Genomic DNA, 17,546 nt, shown 5'->3' on the forward strand with positions numbered 1-17,546 from the left:
ACAATTAGCCTGGGAACACAAGGACAGGCATTTAGTTGGCCATTAATTACTTTACTTATCAGCTCAATGTTTTGGGGTAACAGTATTCTAGGACAAAACAAAGGTGATAGGTAGACCAATCCATTTACTATAGACCTTTACCTGTAGTCAGTCGTTCCTGTTGATGGTTCAGATGTAAAACTGTTATTCAGATTTTAGTGTCCAGATAGCAGCAGTGATAGTGGAAAGTCAAATATATTCTCTGGAATACTCACAAGAAGAATATGGCAGCAACCTGTAGGCAAAAATGAAAGTCTCCAGAATAGGGCTGTCTTTCTTTCAGGATGAAGAGCCTCGTTAGACGAGGATGTTAGGTTCAGTTACTCAATAGAGTCTGTCCATGAGTGTTATGAGCCTGGCTTGCTATTAAAAGTAAACATAAAAGCTCTAACTCTAGAGTTCTTGAGTGCAATCTCTGCCATGATTGTGAGAGTGATCATTGTGTGGAATTTGAGAACAGAAGAAAGCAGGATTTCCATCTTATTTCTCCATCTAATCAAAGTAGACTTCATAGTGAAGAGGAAGACTAATAAAGCACCATAATTAACTCTTTACAATTATACTTCACTTTACAGTTTGAAGAGCTCTTTCAAATCTATTTTCTTATGTGATGTTTTAATATTACTCCAAAGTAGATAAGGGAAAAGGGAGGTCAGAGAATAATGTGGCTTTCCCAAGGTTGTATGTCTGTATAGGGTGGAGCTGGCAGTGGAATACCCAGACTCTTTCCATTGACCAGTATTACCTCTGATATGGAAGTATCTTCACATGGAAGCTATGGACCATCTTTAGACATCAGGAAATTAAAACAAACCCATGTATACACACACAACATTTATTGAGTGTGGAGTGATATTAGACATTTGGATATTTTTATATTCATACTTCAGGGTTTTCCTTAATGATGGATAACCCTTTTTTATTTTTCAACTCTGGATTCATTCTCCACCCTTCTATACCCTTCTCTACTCAGCTTTGCATCCTGGAAGGGTACCCTACATGAATTGCATTAACAGGTTCTTTTGCCTTCTGTATTTCAATTGAGTTCGCCCAATGGGAAGCACCCAAGGGAAATGTGTTGGAAGAATGAGAATGTCTGGATATTTAATTTCCTGTCTCTGTCCATGTGAAATGGATGGCACTGTCTGTGTCCCTTGACCTGAGGTCATAGCTCTTGTGAGGCCCTCATAGCTCGCTCTCGCTCTCCCGCTCTCCCTTCCTCATGGTTCCTGCAACTGACCTACCCCTTGCTCCACCAGGGCTAATAAGAGTGACCTTTTAATAGTTATGGATACTGCATTATATCTCAAAGGTTCACTATCCCCTACCTATGCCTTTGTTAACATTACCTTTGTTATATTTTCATCCAATGGCACAATTTGAGGGGGCCATCTATTTCCAATTGGTATCATGACTAATTCAGAGTTATTACAACACATGCTATTGAAGGGGAAACTGAGGTCCAAGAATGTTCCACATTTAAATAACTCGCAGATCTAAGATTCCATCAAATCATTTAACTCCAAGCTAATGTGGTCACAGTGACAGCAAGCATACTGAGCAGTGATTCTGAATGGGAGGCTGACTCATATGTGTAATTTTAGCTCTGCACTATACAGCTTTCTTGAATTGACTTGAAGAGTCAGAGAAATTCTCAGGAACATACCACTGTTATTTATAAATGTTGTGTTTTAAAATTTCATAAAATTATATATTTTATAAACCAGGGTTTCTGTATCCCTGGTTTGTTTGTCTCTTAGTCTTTTTTTTTAATACTAAAAAGTATCTGAAAGTACATACCTGCTTTTCTTAAAATGAGCAATGTCAATAAAAAATGTCATCATGGCTTCAGAATGGTCTAGTTGTTGGGGAATGAGAAGCCAGCGTGACTGTGTGTAATGGTAGCATTATGTTGAGAACATGGAGAAGTAGTTCTTCTCAGCCTTGTCCATGGGAAGGAAGACATTACCTTACATTAATTTTGTTTATTCTTTGGAACTGTTGGCTACTGTCGGGTCTGTTTGGAACTAGAGATTTATGTTGCTTCTGCTGCTGCAAAATACAGATTTAGAACCTGGCAAGCATTCCTACATAGATTTGCACACCGTTTAAGATCTTCCCAGTTTGGGAGAGGAAGCAATCTGTGTATTTTGGAAGCTTTGTCAGAATAAAACACACTTACAGAGTGAGTGAGGCCAATTGCTGCATGAGTGAGCAGGAGGATGTCTTGAAGGAACAAAAATAGAAGAGGGTGAGAGAAGTGATTATTTAATAATACTTTGCTTACAAAATTGGACCTGAAGAAGATCTTCTCTCCTTAGGAGATGGCTCAAGGGCTGATGGGAGCATAGTCCTAGGACGTCTGCTTGGTATACTCAGTGCAAAATGAGAACGGGCAAAGTTCACTGCATGAAAGCACATTGCTAATTGATCAGAGTACTGGATTGATATCAATGGATCCTTTGCATTTGAGCAAAAGCACATCAATTGTGTTGTCTAGTATTCTGTTTTACCCTCTTCCTATCATTCTCTACAATCTGGCTTTTTCCTTTAAGGCAGTAGTAGATTTAAATAATGTCACTTCCCAGTATGTGTAGGCAAAAAAAATCTCTGTACCATTCACTTCCTACAGTCCATTTTTCCTGGAGTTTTTTCTTTTCTCCTTGATTGGGACTTCATCACATCTAATATAACATATGCTTATCCCAAGATTAAAGAACTATTAAGTTTTGATTATTTCCTGTTTCTGTTTTTTGGTTTTTATTGATTTTTTTTTTTTTTTTTTTAGAGTGAGAAAGGAAGGGAGAGAGAAATGGAAACATTGATATGAGAGAGAAATATTGATTGGCTGCCTCCTTCATGCCCCCTACTGGAGATCAAGACCACAGCCCAGGCATGTGCCCTGACCTGACCAGGAATGAAACTGGGACCTCTCAGTCCATGGATGATGCTCAATCCATTGAGCCACACCAGCTGGGTTATTTTCTGTTTCTTTGGTGTTAGGTGTAATAATTTTGTTATGATAAGCAATAGGAAGATGTAGGTAAAAGTTACCTGCCAGAAACTTTCTTTTACAAGTTGAACATAAAAAGAGTATACCAGCCAACTAATCATTAGCCATAAGAAGGAAAAAAGTGCACAACTCAGTATCATAAATTTCAAAACATAGCAGCAAGACATGTTTTTGAAGCCAAGCCAACATGAATGGCCAAGCATGGTCAGGCTGCCAACTCTGTCTATACTTTTAAGGTATAATACTGTTTAGTTGACAAAAATACTGAGAATTATTTCAAATACTTTTTTTGTTTTGTTAATCCTTACCCAAGGATATTTTTCCATTGATTCTTAGAGAGAGTGAAAGGGAAGGAGGGAGGGAGAGAGAGAGAGAGAAAACATTAATGTGAGAGAGACACATTGATTGGTTGCCTCTGCATAACCCCTACCAGGGCCGGGGATTGAACCTGCAACTCAGGTACATGCCCTTGACTGGGAATTGAACCCAAGGCCCTTTAGTTCATGGGCCAATGCTCTAACTGTTGAGCCAAACCAGTCAAGGCTATTTCTAATACTTTTATAGAGGGAAATAAATAGACTGAGTAGGTGTTCTTATTGGTCCCACCTTTGAATAAAGAGTAGTGGAAATGGCTACAGGAGGAAAATTCATGTAACAGAAACTGACAGCAGGACTGACAATCAAAGGAGAAGTTAGCAGGGTTAAATGGGTCAGAAGTCCTGATGTATCCCCCTTTATTGCCTTGGGACACACTCTCTAACCAGATGGGGTGACTTCTGATACTGGACATTTAACAAAACTTCAGAAATGAGAACACAGTTCTGGTAGCTAAAGGAGGGTCATATATAGTTTAGACTGAGCTCTTCATCTTTCTCTTCATTATTTTCCCATATTTCACTATTTCTATTGTCTGAAGAATACTATTTCATTCCTTCAAGTTCAATGACATAATCAATACCTATCTTAGTGTTGCATGAACTATATCACCTATCAGAGAATACTGGCACTATACAATCTCAAGTACAATAAAGCAATATCTATGAAATTCTGCACATAAAAAGTGTGACTCAAGAGTTATATGGAACCATGACATAACCCAAATGTAAAGAGCACAGACATTAAAAAACATAAACAGAATTTTGTATTATAACACAAGTGAAGTTTTTTTTTGTTTGTTTGTTTGTTTTTTTTACAAAGGTATTATTATAAATTCTAAGCATTTAAAAATTCCTTAGAAATGGAGAAACTATGATAAAAATGCTGGGTGAGAACAATGAACACATTTAAATGTACAGCAAACACATGACGATTGTACACAAATATTGAACGATGTATACTTGCATCAGAGATCTCCAGAACACCCTCCATCTGGATAATTCTCTGGAAGGACGCAGAATCCAGAAGCTCTTATATTCATCATTATGGTTTATTACAGCAAAGGTTACAGAGTAAAATCAGCAAAGAAAAAGGCACATGGAGTGAAGTCTGGAGGAAACTAGGTATAATATTACAAGAGTCCTCTGTCAGCTAAGTTCAACGAGATGTTCCTAAGTTATCCAGCAATCATGTGTGACAGCAACCAGGGAAGCTCCCTGTACCTGGAGTCCAGGGATTTTATTGGTGGTCAGTTACATAGTCATACAGTACTTGTGTGACTGATTTCAGTTACTGGTGGTAGTGGTAGGGGGGAGGAGCAATACTCAGACTTGTTACAATCTTTTATTTAAAATGTCCAGTTTTCAACAAAAATTTGTGAGACTTGCAAAGACACAGGAAAGTGTGACCCATTCACAGGAATAAATACAGCAATAGAAACTACCTTTGAGGGATCCCAGATGTTAGACTTAGAAGATAAAGACTGCACAAAAGGTCAATGTTGCTCAGTGTTTAGAGTGTATCAGTCCATGCACTGAAGGGTTATGGGTTCAATTCCCAGTCAAGGGTTGCAGGTTCTATCCCTTGCCCTAGTCAGGATATATCTGAGAATCAACCAATCAATGTGTTTCTCTCATATCAATACCCCCCCCCCAACCACTCCCTCATCCTTCCCTCCCTTCAACTTTCTCTAAAAATCAATGGGAAAAAATATCCTCAGGAGAGGATTAACAACAACAAAAATGTTAAAAGAATTAAGATGATTTTATTTAAAGGATTAAAGGAAAATAAAAGAACAATGGCTCATCAAATAGAGAATATAAAGAGATAAAAATATATACATAGATATACATTTATATTTATATTTCAACTTCTCAACATCAAATTTTTCATTGGGAGATTATATATATATTCTTTGGAGATGAAAAGTGCAATAACCTAAACCAACACTTCACTATCGGGGCTCACCAGTAGATTTGATTTGACAGAAGGAAAAATCTGCAAACTCAAATATAGATCAATAGAGATTATACAATTTGAATAGAAGTAAAATGAATGAATATAAATGAACAGAGTGGCAGAGAAATGTGGAGCATCATTAAGTGTACCAACATATGTATGATGGGAGTACTGGTAGAAAAAAAGGGGAGGAGACAGAAAAAATATTTTAAAAATTAATAACTGAAAACTTGCCAAATTTGATGAAAAACACTAATCTACACATCAGAGAAGCTCAATGAACTCTAAGCAGGATAAATACAAAGAGATTCACATTCAGACTCATTATAATACAAATGTTGAAAGCAAAAAACAAGAAAATTTTGAAGCAGCATGAGAAAAATGACATCCGATTCAAGGGCGTCACGAGAAGATGAACAGCTGATGTCTGTTCAGAAACAATGGAGGCCACAGACAGAGAGATACCATTTAAAGTACTGAAAGAAATATAATTGTCAACCAAGAATCCTATATCCAACAGAGTTATCTTCTGAAAGTGAAGGTGAAATGAAGACATTCCCAGGTAAGCAAAAACAGGGAATTTATTGGTGGTACACCTACCTTATAAGAACTACTAAACAAAGTTCTTCAAGCTGAAGGAAGTGACAATAGACAGTAATTTGAATCTACATGAAAACACAAAGAGCTCTAGTGAAGGTAATTATGTAGGTAATGATAAAAGACAATGTAATTACACATTTATTTTTTTTCTTCTCTTAACTGATTTAAAAACAATTGCATAAAATGATATCTATACAATGGTATATTATTGGGCCTACAACAGAATTGTGATATATTTGACAGTAAAATACAAAGGGATGAAGATCTATTGGAGAAAAGAAAGACACCAGATGGGACTTGAATCTGCAAGAAGAAATGAAGAGAAACAGAGATTCTATAGAACAAGCTTCATAAAAAAAAACAACAACAAAAAAAACAAAAAAAACTCTGTAAATAGCCCAGCTGGTGTGGCTCAGTGGTTGAGCACTGACCCATGCACCAAGAGGTTGCCAGTTTGATTCCTGGTCAGGGCACATAGAATGCAGGAGGTGGCCAGTCAATGTTTTCGCTCATTGATATTTCTATCTCTCTCTCCCTTCCTCTCTTTGTAGAATCAATAAAGAAAATTTTAAAAAAAATCTCTGTAAATATATTTGAGCTCTTCCTTCACTGCTTAAGAAGACATAGGTTTTATGAAGCAATCATTACAGCAGTGTTTCATTTGTAACATGTATATATATATAATGTGAGTAACAACAATAGCAAAAAAGGGGGAGAGAAGAGAGTTATATTGGAGTAGTTTTTCTATCGTACTGGAATTAAGTTGGTATAAATAGAAAGTAGATTCTGATAAATTAAGATATATTTTGTAAGCCCTGGAGTTACCATAAATAAAGTAGCTCAAAAATATAATGAAGTGTCATTAAAGGAATTAAAAAGCATGCTAGGAAATAGTCACTTAAGACAAAAGGGGTACTAAAAGAGGAAAGAAAGACTAGGACAATGGTATAAGAACCATTGTGTAGGCATTCCATTATGTGGTCTCTCAATATTCATTAACCCAGTAGATTTTAGATAGAATAACTTCCCTTTTTTAGACTAATTTCCCCCCTCAAATTAGTGTTCTATTTGTGGTATGTTGTATTTGAAATCCCTTAAGCAAATTAATATGAATCCTGGAGCAGATTTTGTTTTGGCTTCTTTCTATATCAAATTTTCTGCTTCATCACCCTCCCCTTAAAAAATTAAGTGAATAATAGAACATGCTGACATGTACTGACAGAGATACATACAAAAGTGTATATTGAGATGCACACTTTATTTTGTACCATGAACTGTCTAGTTATACACTCAGCTGCTATTTATTCTCTGATACAGGTTGCATTCACTTACACACCTGGTCTGGCACCACACATATCCAGAGGGAAACAAGTGGTATTAATATTGGAATGTATTTAAGTCAAAGCCATCGAAATAATCATTTCATGGCTCAATGAGTACCCTAATATCTCTTAAAAAGAAGTGTCCATAGAAAGATGGTGGTGGGCAAGGCCGGAGGGAGGTGAGTGTGTGAAAGAGTGAGCTAATGTGTGAGAGAGTGTGAGTGGACATGAAGGTGGACAACCAAACTCATGCAGTGCAGAGACGCAGAGCAGAAGGTTCCTGTGCTGTGGACAGGGAGCAGCGGGCTGCCATGGTAAGTGGCTTTTTAGGAATTTTCTCCCTGTGCCATGGGAAGGCCTCGCCATTTTGGAAGATCTTGGGTCTTCCCTGGGAGGAGTCAGTGGCAATGGCTAGGGCTCAGCAACCTGAGCCCACCAGTGCACCTGGCACCACTGGACAAGTGGACACCCTGTGTCAACAGAGACACAGTAGTGGAACTGTCAAGGTGCCTGTTGTGGAAACTACAAAAGGCTGGGAGCCCAGCACAATCCCTCACAGTAGCAGCCTGATCAGAGTCAAGATATACCTCCAGCAACAGAGGCTGGGGAGCAGACATCCATCCCCAGGCAATAGAAGCACAGATCAGCAGCTGAGACCCAGCCCCAAAAACTACAGCAAAGGCTGAGCAGCAGCTGAGCCCCACTGGACAGCAGCACTACCCAGCCACCAGTGGCAGGACCTGGGGCTCCATAGGGGCCTGTGCAACACAGCTGCCACAAGAGCAGTGGGGTGCCAGGGCTCAAGAGGGGCCTGTGAGATTCAGCTCCCCACAGGACCTGCGGGGAATTGGGGCTCCAGAGAGGCCCGTGCGACCCAGTTGCCCACAAGATTGGCAGGGAGCCAGGGCTCCAGTGGGTACTGTTACACATCTGCCCATGGCGCAGGAAGGGAGTGCGGCTCCAGCAGGGCCTGAGCAATACAGCTACAGGTGGCACCAGCGACCAGCGAGGAACACAGCTTCAGAGGGGCTCATGAGATCCAGCAGCAGCACCTACCAGGACACAGCAATACCAGCCCCCAGTAGTCAATCCTCCAGGACCCACAGCAGGCAAGAAGCGACACTCAACAAAACACTCTGGGAGACACAGTAGCCTTATTTGATATACAGTGAGCTGCATACACATCCAAACATCACTCCCCGGTTCTAGAGCTATCAGATGGCAAAATGGGGAGACAATGAAACAACACCCAAAGGAAAGAAAAAGAGGAATCACCAGAAAAGGAACTACAGGAAATGGAAGAAAGCAACTTGTCAGATAAAGAATTTAAAGCAATGATTTTAAGGGTGCTCAAACAATTTGGTGAGAACTACAAGCAACTTAATAAAAATTATGAAGAGCTTACTGGAAACTACTTCAGCTTAAAAAAAGAGGTAGAAGCTACGCATAAAGAGATAGAAGCTATGCATAAAAATCAAGAGAAAATAAAGAATGATATAGCTATTATGAAAAATATCTTAGAAGGTTCAATAGTAGATTAGAAGAAGCAGAAGACTGAATTAGTGACATAGAAGACAAGGTAGAGAAAAACACCCAAATAGAACAGCAAATGGAAAAAAAGTTTGAAAAGCAGGAGGAGAGTTTAAGGGAGCTGTGGGACAAAACATAACAACATTCACATTATAGGGGTATCGGAAGGAGAAGAATCACAGAAAGGAATAGAGAACCTGTTTGAAGAAATAATGATGGAAAACTTCCCTAAACCGGTGAAGAAAAAAGTCACACAAGCCCAGGAAACACAGAGAGTCCCAAGCAAGATGAACCCCAGAAGACCCAGAGCTAGATACATCATAATAAAAATGGCAAACATTAAAGATGAAGAAAGAATCTTAAAGGAAGCAAGAGAGAGACAGAAAGTTACCTGCAACAGAGCTCCCATTAGACTGTCAGCTGATTTCTCAATAGAAACACTGCAGGCCAGAAGGGAGTGGCATGAAGTGTACAAAGTAATGCAAGAGAAGGGTTTGAATCCAAGATTACTCTATCCAGCAAGGCTATCATTCAAAATTGAAGTAGAAATAAAGAGTGTCATGGATTAAAAAAAAAAAAAAAAACTAAAGGAATTTACCACCACCAAACCAGCACTGCAAGAATGCTGAAGGGACTATTGTAAGAAGAAGAAATGAGAGAGGGAGGGAGAGAGGAAGGGAGGGAGGGAGGGAGAGAGAGAGAGAGAGAGGAACACAGGCATAAAATTAAAATGGCAACTAATAACTATCAATAATAAACTTAAATGTAAATGGCTTAAATGCTCCAATCAAAAGATATAGGGTGGGTAGTTGATTGGATCAGAAAACACGACTCATATATGTGCTGTCTACAAGAGACCCACCTCACAACTATTTCACACAGGATGAAAGTAAAGGGATGGAAAAAATTTTTCTGAGCAAATGGAAATAATAATAATAAAAAAAAAAGCTGGTGTAGCAATACTCATATCTGACAAGATAGACTTTAAAACGAGGGCTATAATAAGAGAAAGAGAAGGTTACTACATAATATTAAAAGGATCAATCCAACAAGAGGATATAACCCTGGTAAACATATACGCGCCAAATCCGGGAGAACCAAAATATATTAAAAACCTTCTGGAGGACTTCAAGGGAGAGATCAATAGCAATACGATCATTGTGGGTGACTTGAACACGCCACTGACACCACTGGATGGATCTACTAGGCAAACAATTAACAAGGACATAGAATCCTTATAAGACAAACTAGATCAGTTGGACTTCATTGATATTCACAGAACATTTCACCCCAAAGCTGAGAATATACATTATTTTCAAGTATACATGAAACATTCTCAAAGATAGATCATATGTTAGGACACAAAGCAAGTCTCTACAAATTCAAGAAGACTGAAATTATATCAAGCATCTTCTCAGATCACAGTGGCATGAAACTAGAACTCAGTTACAATAAAAACACACAAAAGCATTCAAACACTTGGAGGCTAAATAGCTTTTTATTAAATAACGAATGAATTACTAACAAGATCAATGAAGAAATTAAAAACTTCCTGGAGACCAATGAAAACAAACACACAACAACACAAAATCTATGGGACACAGCAAAAGCAGTCCTGAGAGGGAAGTTCATAGCACTAAGGCCTACCTCAAGAAACAAGAAAAATTTCTAATTGACTTTCTAACCCTACAACTTAAAGAACTAGAAAGTAAACAAAAAGAAAAACCCAGCCCTGGCCAGTTTGGCTCAGTGGTTGGAGCATTGGCCTGCAAACCAGAGAGTCCCGGGTTTGGTTCCCGTTAGGGGTATGTACCAAAAAAGAAAAAGAAAAACCCAGAGTTAGTAGGAGGAAGGAAATAGTAAAGGTCAGAGCAGAAATAAATGACATAGAGACTAAAAAAAAATTCAAAAGATCAATGAAACAAAAAGCTGATTTTTTGAAAAGATAAACAAGATCAATTGACCATTATCCAGACTCACCAAGAAACAAAAAGAGAGAAACCAAATAAAACCAGAAACAAAAGAGGAGAAGTAACAACTGACACCACAGAAATACAAAGGATCATGGAGACATATTATGAACAATTATATGCCAACAAATTGGACAATCAAGGAGAAATGAGCAAATTTCTAGAAACACACAGCCTTCCAAAACTGAGCCAAGAAGAGATAGAAAACTTGAACAGACCAATAACAACAAAGGAAATTGAAGATGTAATTAAGAAACTCCCAGCAAACAAAAGCCCAGGCCTGGATGGCTTCACAGGGGAGTTTTACTGAACATTCAAAGAAGATCTAATACGCATTCTCCTCAAACTATTCCAAAAAATCCCAGAAGATGAAACACTTCCAAACTCATTTTATGAGACCAGCATAATCCTACTTTCAAAACCGGATTAAGACACTACAAAGAAAGAAAACTACAGGCTAATATCTCTGATGAACACAGATGCCAAAATCCTTAACAAAATATTAGCAAATCAGATCCAGCAATACATAAAAAAAATATTTATCATGACCGAGTGTGATTTATCAAATGGATGCAAGGATGGTACAATATTTGCAAATCAATAAATGTGATACACCACATAAACAAAATGTAAGATAAAAAACATATGATCATATCAGTAGATACTGAAAGAGCATTTGACAAAATCCAGCACCCATTTCTGATAAAAACACTCAGCAATGTGGGAATAGAGGGATCATATTTCAACATAATAAAGGCCATATATGAAAAACCTACAGCCAACATCATACTCAATGAGCAAAAACTAAAAGCATTCCTCTTAAGAACAGGGACAAGACAGGGATGCCCACTTTTGACACTCTTATTTAACATAGTACTAGAAGTCTTAGCCACAGCAATTCGATGTGCAGAAAAAATAAAGGGGCTCCAAATTGGAAAGGAGGAAGTGAAACAGTCATTATTTGCAGATGAAATGATATTGTACATAAAAAACTCTAAACACTTAATCAAAAATCTACTAGAGTTAAATGAATTTGGCAAAGTAGTAGGATACAAAATTAACGTCAAGAAATCGATGGCATTCTTATACACCAACAATGAACTCACAGAAAGAGACACTAAAAAAAAAACCACAACAATTTCATTTACCATCACAGCAAAAAAATTAAGATACCTAGGAAAAAACTTAACCAAAGTAGTAAAGGACCTCTTCACAGAAAACTACAGGTCATTGAAAAAAGAAATAGAGGAAGATATAAAAAAGTGGAAGTGCATACCTTGTTTATGGATTGGAAGAATTAACATCATTAAAATGTCCACATTACTCAAAGCAATCTATAGATTCAATGCAATCCCCATCAAAATACCAACAACATATTTCACAAAACTAGAACAAACACTCTAAAAGTTCATATGGAACCAAAAAAGACCCTGAATAGGCATAGCAATCTTGAAAAAGAATAACAAAGCAGGAGAGATCATATTACCAGATATCAGGTTATACTACAAAGCCACTGTAATCAAAGCAGCCTGGTACTGGCACAAGAACAGGCAGATAGATCAATGGAAAAGAACAGAGAACCCAGAAATTGATCCAAGACAATATGCTCAATTAATATTTGACAAAGGTGGCAAGAGCATACAGTGGAGTCATGACAGTCTCTTCAATAAATGGTGTTGGAAAAATTAGACAGCTACTTGCAAAAAAAATGAAGCTAGACCACCATCTTACACCATACACAAGAATAAACTCAAAATGGATAAAAGACTTAAATGTGACCCGTGAATCCATAAAAATCCTAGAAGAAAATGTAAGCAACAAAATTTCGTATATCATATGCAGCAGAATTTTCACTGATACATCACCTAAGGCAACAGAAACAAAGGAAAAAATGAGCACATGGGATTACACAAAACTAGAAAGTGCACAGCAAAAGATGGAAATCAAAAATGGAAAGGGAACCTACTATACAGGAGACCATAACTGCCAATAATGCATCAGATAAGGGGTTGATTTTCAAAATATATAGAGTACTCATACAACTCAACAAAAGAAAGACAAAGAACCCAATTAAAAAATGGGCAGAGGACCTAAATAGATGCCTCTCCAAACAGGACATAAAAATGACCAAGAGACATATGAAAAAATGCTCAATGTCACTAATAATCAAAGGGATGCAAATTAAAACAACTATGAGGTATCACTTCACATCTGTCAGAATGCCTGCCATCAACACATCATCAAACAAGTGTTGGTGAGGGTGTAGAGAAAAGGGGACTCTGGTACACTGCTGGTGGGAATGCAGACTGGTGCAGCCACTATGGAAAACACCATGGTGTTACCTCAAAAAGTTAAAAGTTGAACTGCCATTTGACCCAGTGATCCCACTTCTAGGAATATACCATAGGAAGCCTGAACCACCTATCAGAAAGAATATATGTACCCCTATGTTCATAGCAGCACTATTTACAATAGCTAAGATCTGGAAACAACCAAAGTGTCCATCAGTAGATGAGTGGATAAAAAAGCTGTGGTACATGTACACAATGGAACACTATGCAGCTGTAAGAAAGAAAGATCTCTTATCCTTTCAGATGACATGGGGGAACCTGGAGAGTATTATGCTAGTGAAACAATCCAAGCAGAGAAAGACAAATATCACATGTTCTCACTTATTTGTGGAATGTAATGAAGTAAACAAACTGATGAACAAAATTGATCCAGAGACATAGAGGTAGGGTACAGACTGATAGACTTCAGAAGAGGGAGTGTTAGGGGAGGAAGAGATAAACCACAGAACTTAACATGCATGTATGCATAACCAATGGACATAGACAACGAAGCTGGGGATGGGGTGGGGGAGAAGGGGAGGAGGGTGGCAATGGGGGAAAAAGGAGAAAGATTTATAACAAAAACAAATTAATAAAAATAATTTAAAAAACATAAAAAAAGAAGTGTCCATAACTGTGGGTGTGTACTACATAGACAGTACCTACTAATGATTAGTGGTGCTCATAATTATACAGACACACAGAGCACTGTGCATATTTTTATATCACAATGTTATTTAGAAATGTATGTATTATCTTTGTTTATATAATTTTATGTGTTCGTAAATAATATAAAATTTGAAATAATGGTATCTATGCATGTATATGTGTGTGCATATGCACACACACACACACATACACACAAAAATACCACCTTCTACCATGAAGCATTAAAGATGGGTTTTCAGTCCCCAGGAAACATGGGCGTGTTCCCAGCAGAGCTTTCTGACAGTTCAGCCGAAGGGTTAAGTATACAGCTGTGAGGATCAGGCTGCCTGTGCTCAACTCCCAGCTCTGCCATTGGTTAGCTGTATGACCTGGCATTTGTAAAATATAATAATCATATTGTCTCTTCACGGTGCTCTTGTGAAGATTAAATGTCTTCTTAATGCATGTTAAGTCTCAGACAGCACAAGGCGAATAGTAAGTGCTCAATAAATTTCAGCTATCATTATTGATCTTGTGATTCTGCTCTTTCAGGAAATAATACAGTTTTTTTTTTTTTAGTATAAGCTCCAAATAATACATTTGGATCTTCTACTAAATTTAGATTATGCTTCCCATCTAAAAATGGGGCTTCATCATATGTCTTTTATTGTGATGGTATCTGCAACTGTCACACCTTTATCTGTGATTCCCTTAGAGTTTTCAAACTGTAATGCACAGCTATTGGCACGTCATGGGTGTTACCCGGGTGATGGCTGCTTCCCAGGAATGAGCAGGTGCATTTACTTTGCCTTTCATGGACCTTTGTGGGTTATGCAAATAGGATAGGGGTATGGTGATAACATAGACTATTTTGAGAACCTTTCATGTGGTCTGCCTGCTCTCTTCCTGTTTTGATTCCATTTATACCTGAGGGCAGAATATGTTGGTCTCTTTTGCTCACTGTTATGTCCTCAACACCTAGAAGAGTGCCTGGTACACAGTATCACAATTGAATACATCATAGTAGCTCAAAATCTAAAACCATTCATTTAATTCACGGTGTCTACCACAGTCCATTGCCTTTTTTTTCCCTAATCTCAAACTATCTTTATAACTACTTATAAAAACATGCCAGATGCTTCTGTTAAATTGAAAATTCATTACCTGAGCATCCTTCTTTCTTTTATGTGTCTAGAGGTGCTATTTTATCTACCTATTAAATCTAATGCCATTGCTGTTTTTATTGCAAACTCCGCTCATCTACCAAGACCAGCTCAGACTCTCCATCTGCGCTTTTCACCTGCCTGCCACAGCCTCTCTCTCCTGCAAGCCACCGTCTTTATTGATACATCTTTCCTGTGCCATTGAACCATTTTTTCTTTCTAGTATGGTCATTTCTGTGTGCCACGTCTCTTTTCGGAACAGGGACCCTGTCTGTTACACTGTTGTACCCTTTATAGTGCGTGCAGGCAGGTAACAACTACTTGGCAGCAGCAAATGTTCAATAAGGACCTGCTCAGGTCTGATGCTGAGCCAGGGACAGACTGGCTTCACAGGAGAGTGAGCGGTATTCTCTTCCTGTGTGCTCTCAAAACGCTTGCTAAATGAGTGATTGAACACATCCACATTTGAACAGCATGCTGTTACAGGACAGGCTCAGGACTTGGTATTGGGTCTGCTGGGTTAAAATCCAGGCTGTGTGCTCAGGGACGATGCCATCCGCCTGTAAGAGCCTGTGCTTTGTGTAAACATAGGAGTAATAGATCCTCATTGTAGCATTAATTGAGATAACATATTGGGGGATGCTGAGCGGGGCTTGTAACCAAAGTGTTTGGACTCGGAAGATATCAAATAAAGGTGAGCTCGTTTCTTCTTTAGAAGTGCTATTTGAATAAAAGCGAAATGACTGGTTGTCAAGGGTGTCATTAGCTCTGACTCTATCAATCTTCTTTGAATGGGCCGAGCACACATTATTTTATGAAATTCTTGGGATGGAAGCAAATTCTTCCAACTCCTGGTCATTAGGGATGTTATGGGGGCCAGGCTGTGCTGCTGCCCTTACTCCTTCCAGAAGTTCTCTGTAAACATCTGTTGGTGGTGGTGGTTACAAACTGCTGCTGTCCTCCTGCTCCTCATTAAACACTTGGAGGAGTCTAAGTCTTGTTGAACGTACTTTCATCTTATCTACAGGATTGCATTTACGACTATTTGTGGGGGTACTTTTACTTTTGCAAAATGCCTTCCTGTGCATTATTTCATTGGGTACCTTTGACAAATCTGTGTACATAGCAGGACAGGGACCCGTGCCTTTTTATGCCATTTGCAAACGAGGGAATAGAACCTCAGCGTGCAAGTGGTCCCCTGAAGGTCATGCAGCCTGAAGGTGGCAGAGGTCTAGCCGACTCAAGTCACCCGTCCGCACATTTGGTGCCCTCTCTATCCTACTCTGTGTTCCCTGGAAGCAAGGGAAGCTGGCATTGTCATCCTCACGATCTCCTTCCTTCTCTGCAGAGGCGTCCATCCTGAGCTACGATGGCAGCATGTACATGAAGATCGTCATGCCCATGATCATGCACACCGAGGCAGAGGACGTGTCCTTCCGCTTCATGTCCCAGCGAGCATATGGGCTGCTGGTGGCTACCACCTCCCGGGACTCTGCCGACACCCTGCGTTTGGAGCTGGACGGGGGTCGCGTCAAGCTCATGGTTAACTTAGGTATCGTATGAAGTGCCCTCTGCCACCCTGTTTGGGCTTGTCTTCCCTTTCTTTTCTGATTTTCATTGGTTTGATTGAATTCTTTGTTTGTTTCTTGAAAGTTAGCTACTCACTTCTTGTTTAATAGATCAAGGATAAAAATCCAACAGACACAAACACCTTCTCCTTGTTTCTGCATGAGGTTTCGATGTCGATTTCTGGTTTCTGACAACGGTGGTTCCTTTTCTTTTCTTGTTCTTTTTGTTTTGTTTTGTTTTGTTTTGTTTTGTTTTGATGTTGTTGTTGGTTCTTTTTTTTTTTTTTCCTTTTTTCTCTTCTCTTCTCTTCTTTCTTTCTTTCTTTTTTTTTTTTTACTAGATTATTTGTTTTCTAAGTTTCCTTTCTTGGTTTTATGGAACTGTTTAGCTTTGTGTAAAACACGCTACTTTGGTCCATCTTTTGATCAATCACATTCTCATTAAGTCCAACTCCTTGGTCACCACTCAAAACAGTCAACGCTGAGGGCAGGGCTAGTGCAGGGACTGGAGGAAAATGGGAGGGTGAGTAGGAGGAGGAATGCATCATTTCTAGCTCCACAGTGACTGTTCAAGTGGGGATTCTGGTGGCCTTGACACGGCATCTCCTTATACTTCCTCCTAGTGGGGAGCTCGAGTCAGTCCTTCGATTGTTTCACAGAGAAACAAGTCCATAAGTTTGGAGTCTCTGACATATGGGAGGAGACCGTGGCCCCTGATCCCTATCCCTGTCTTCCTTCCTGACGTTCCAGTCCATGGGTCAGTGGCATTTTCACAAATGTGTTACGTCACACTGCTACTCACCAAATACTCTGATCTCAGATAATACATGTCTATTTTTCTTAGCAATGAAAAATGATGATAATGTCAAATTTGTAGCTTTATTGGGAGAGGACCTGTTTTTCCACGGTAGTTCCTTACAACAGATACTTTTGAAAGTCCCCTGCTGTGGCCTCACATTCTCTCCTGTGTCTACCTTCCTGACTGAATTCTCATTGATCTTCTATGGAGAATGGGGGCCTTTTGATTTT

At 38.9% G+C, this 17,546-nt stretch overlaps 1 protein-coding gene across 3 annotated transcripts in view; it reads left to right on the forward strand.

Annotated features, from left to right (window-relative positions):
• NRXN3 (neurexin 3) overlaps positions 1-17,546 on the forward strand; it is a 1,496,329-nt gene that overhangs the window by 503,269 nt on the left and 975,514 nt on the right. For all 3 annotated transcript variants that reach the window (XM_036267618.1, XM_036267616.1, XM_036267617.1), the window contains one exon: positions 16,298-16,501. In XM_036267618.1, the coding sequence (XP_036123511.1) occupies positions 16,298-16,501 (204 nt within the window). The remainder of the gene's footprint in view (positions 1-16,297; positions 16,502-17,546) is intronic.

The sequence above is a fragment of the Molossus molossus genome, unplaced genomic scaffold, assembly GCF_014108415.1.
Source record: "Molossus molossus isolate mMolMol1 unplaced genomic scaffold, mMolMol1.p scaffold_m16_p_1, whole genome shotgun sequence".
NCBI classification, from domain to species: Eukaryota; Metazoa; Chordata; class Mammalia; order Chiroptera; family Molossidae; genus Molossus; species Molossus molossus.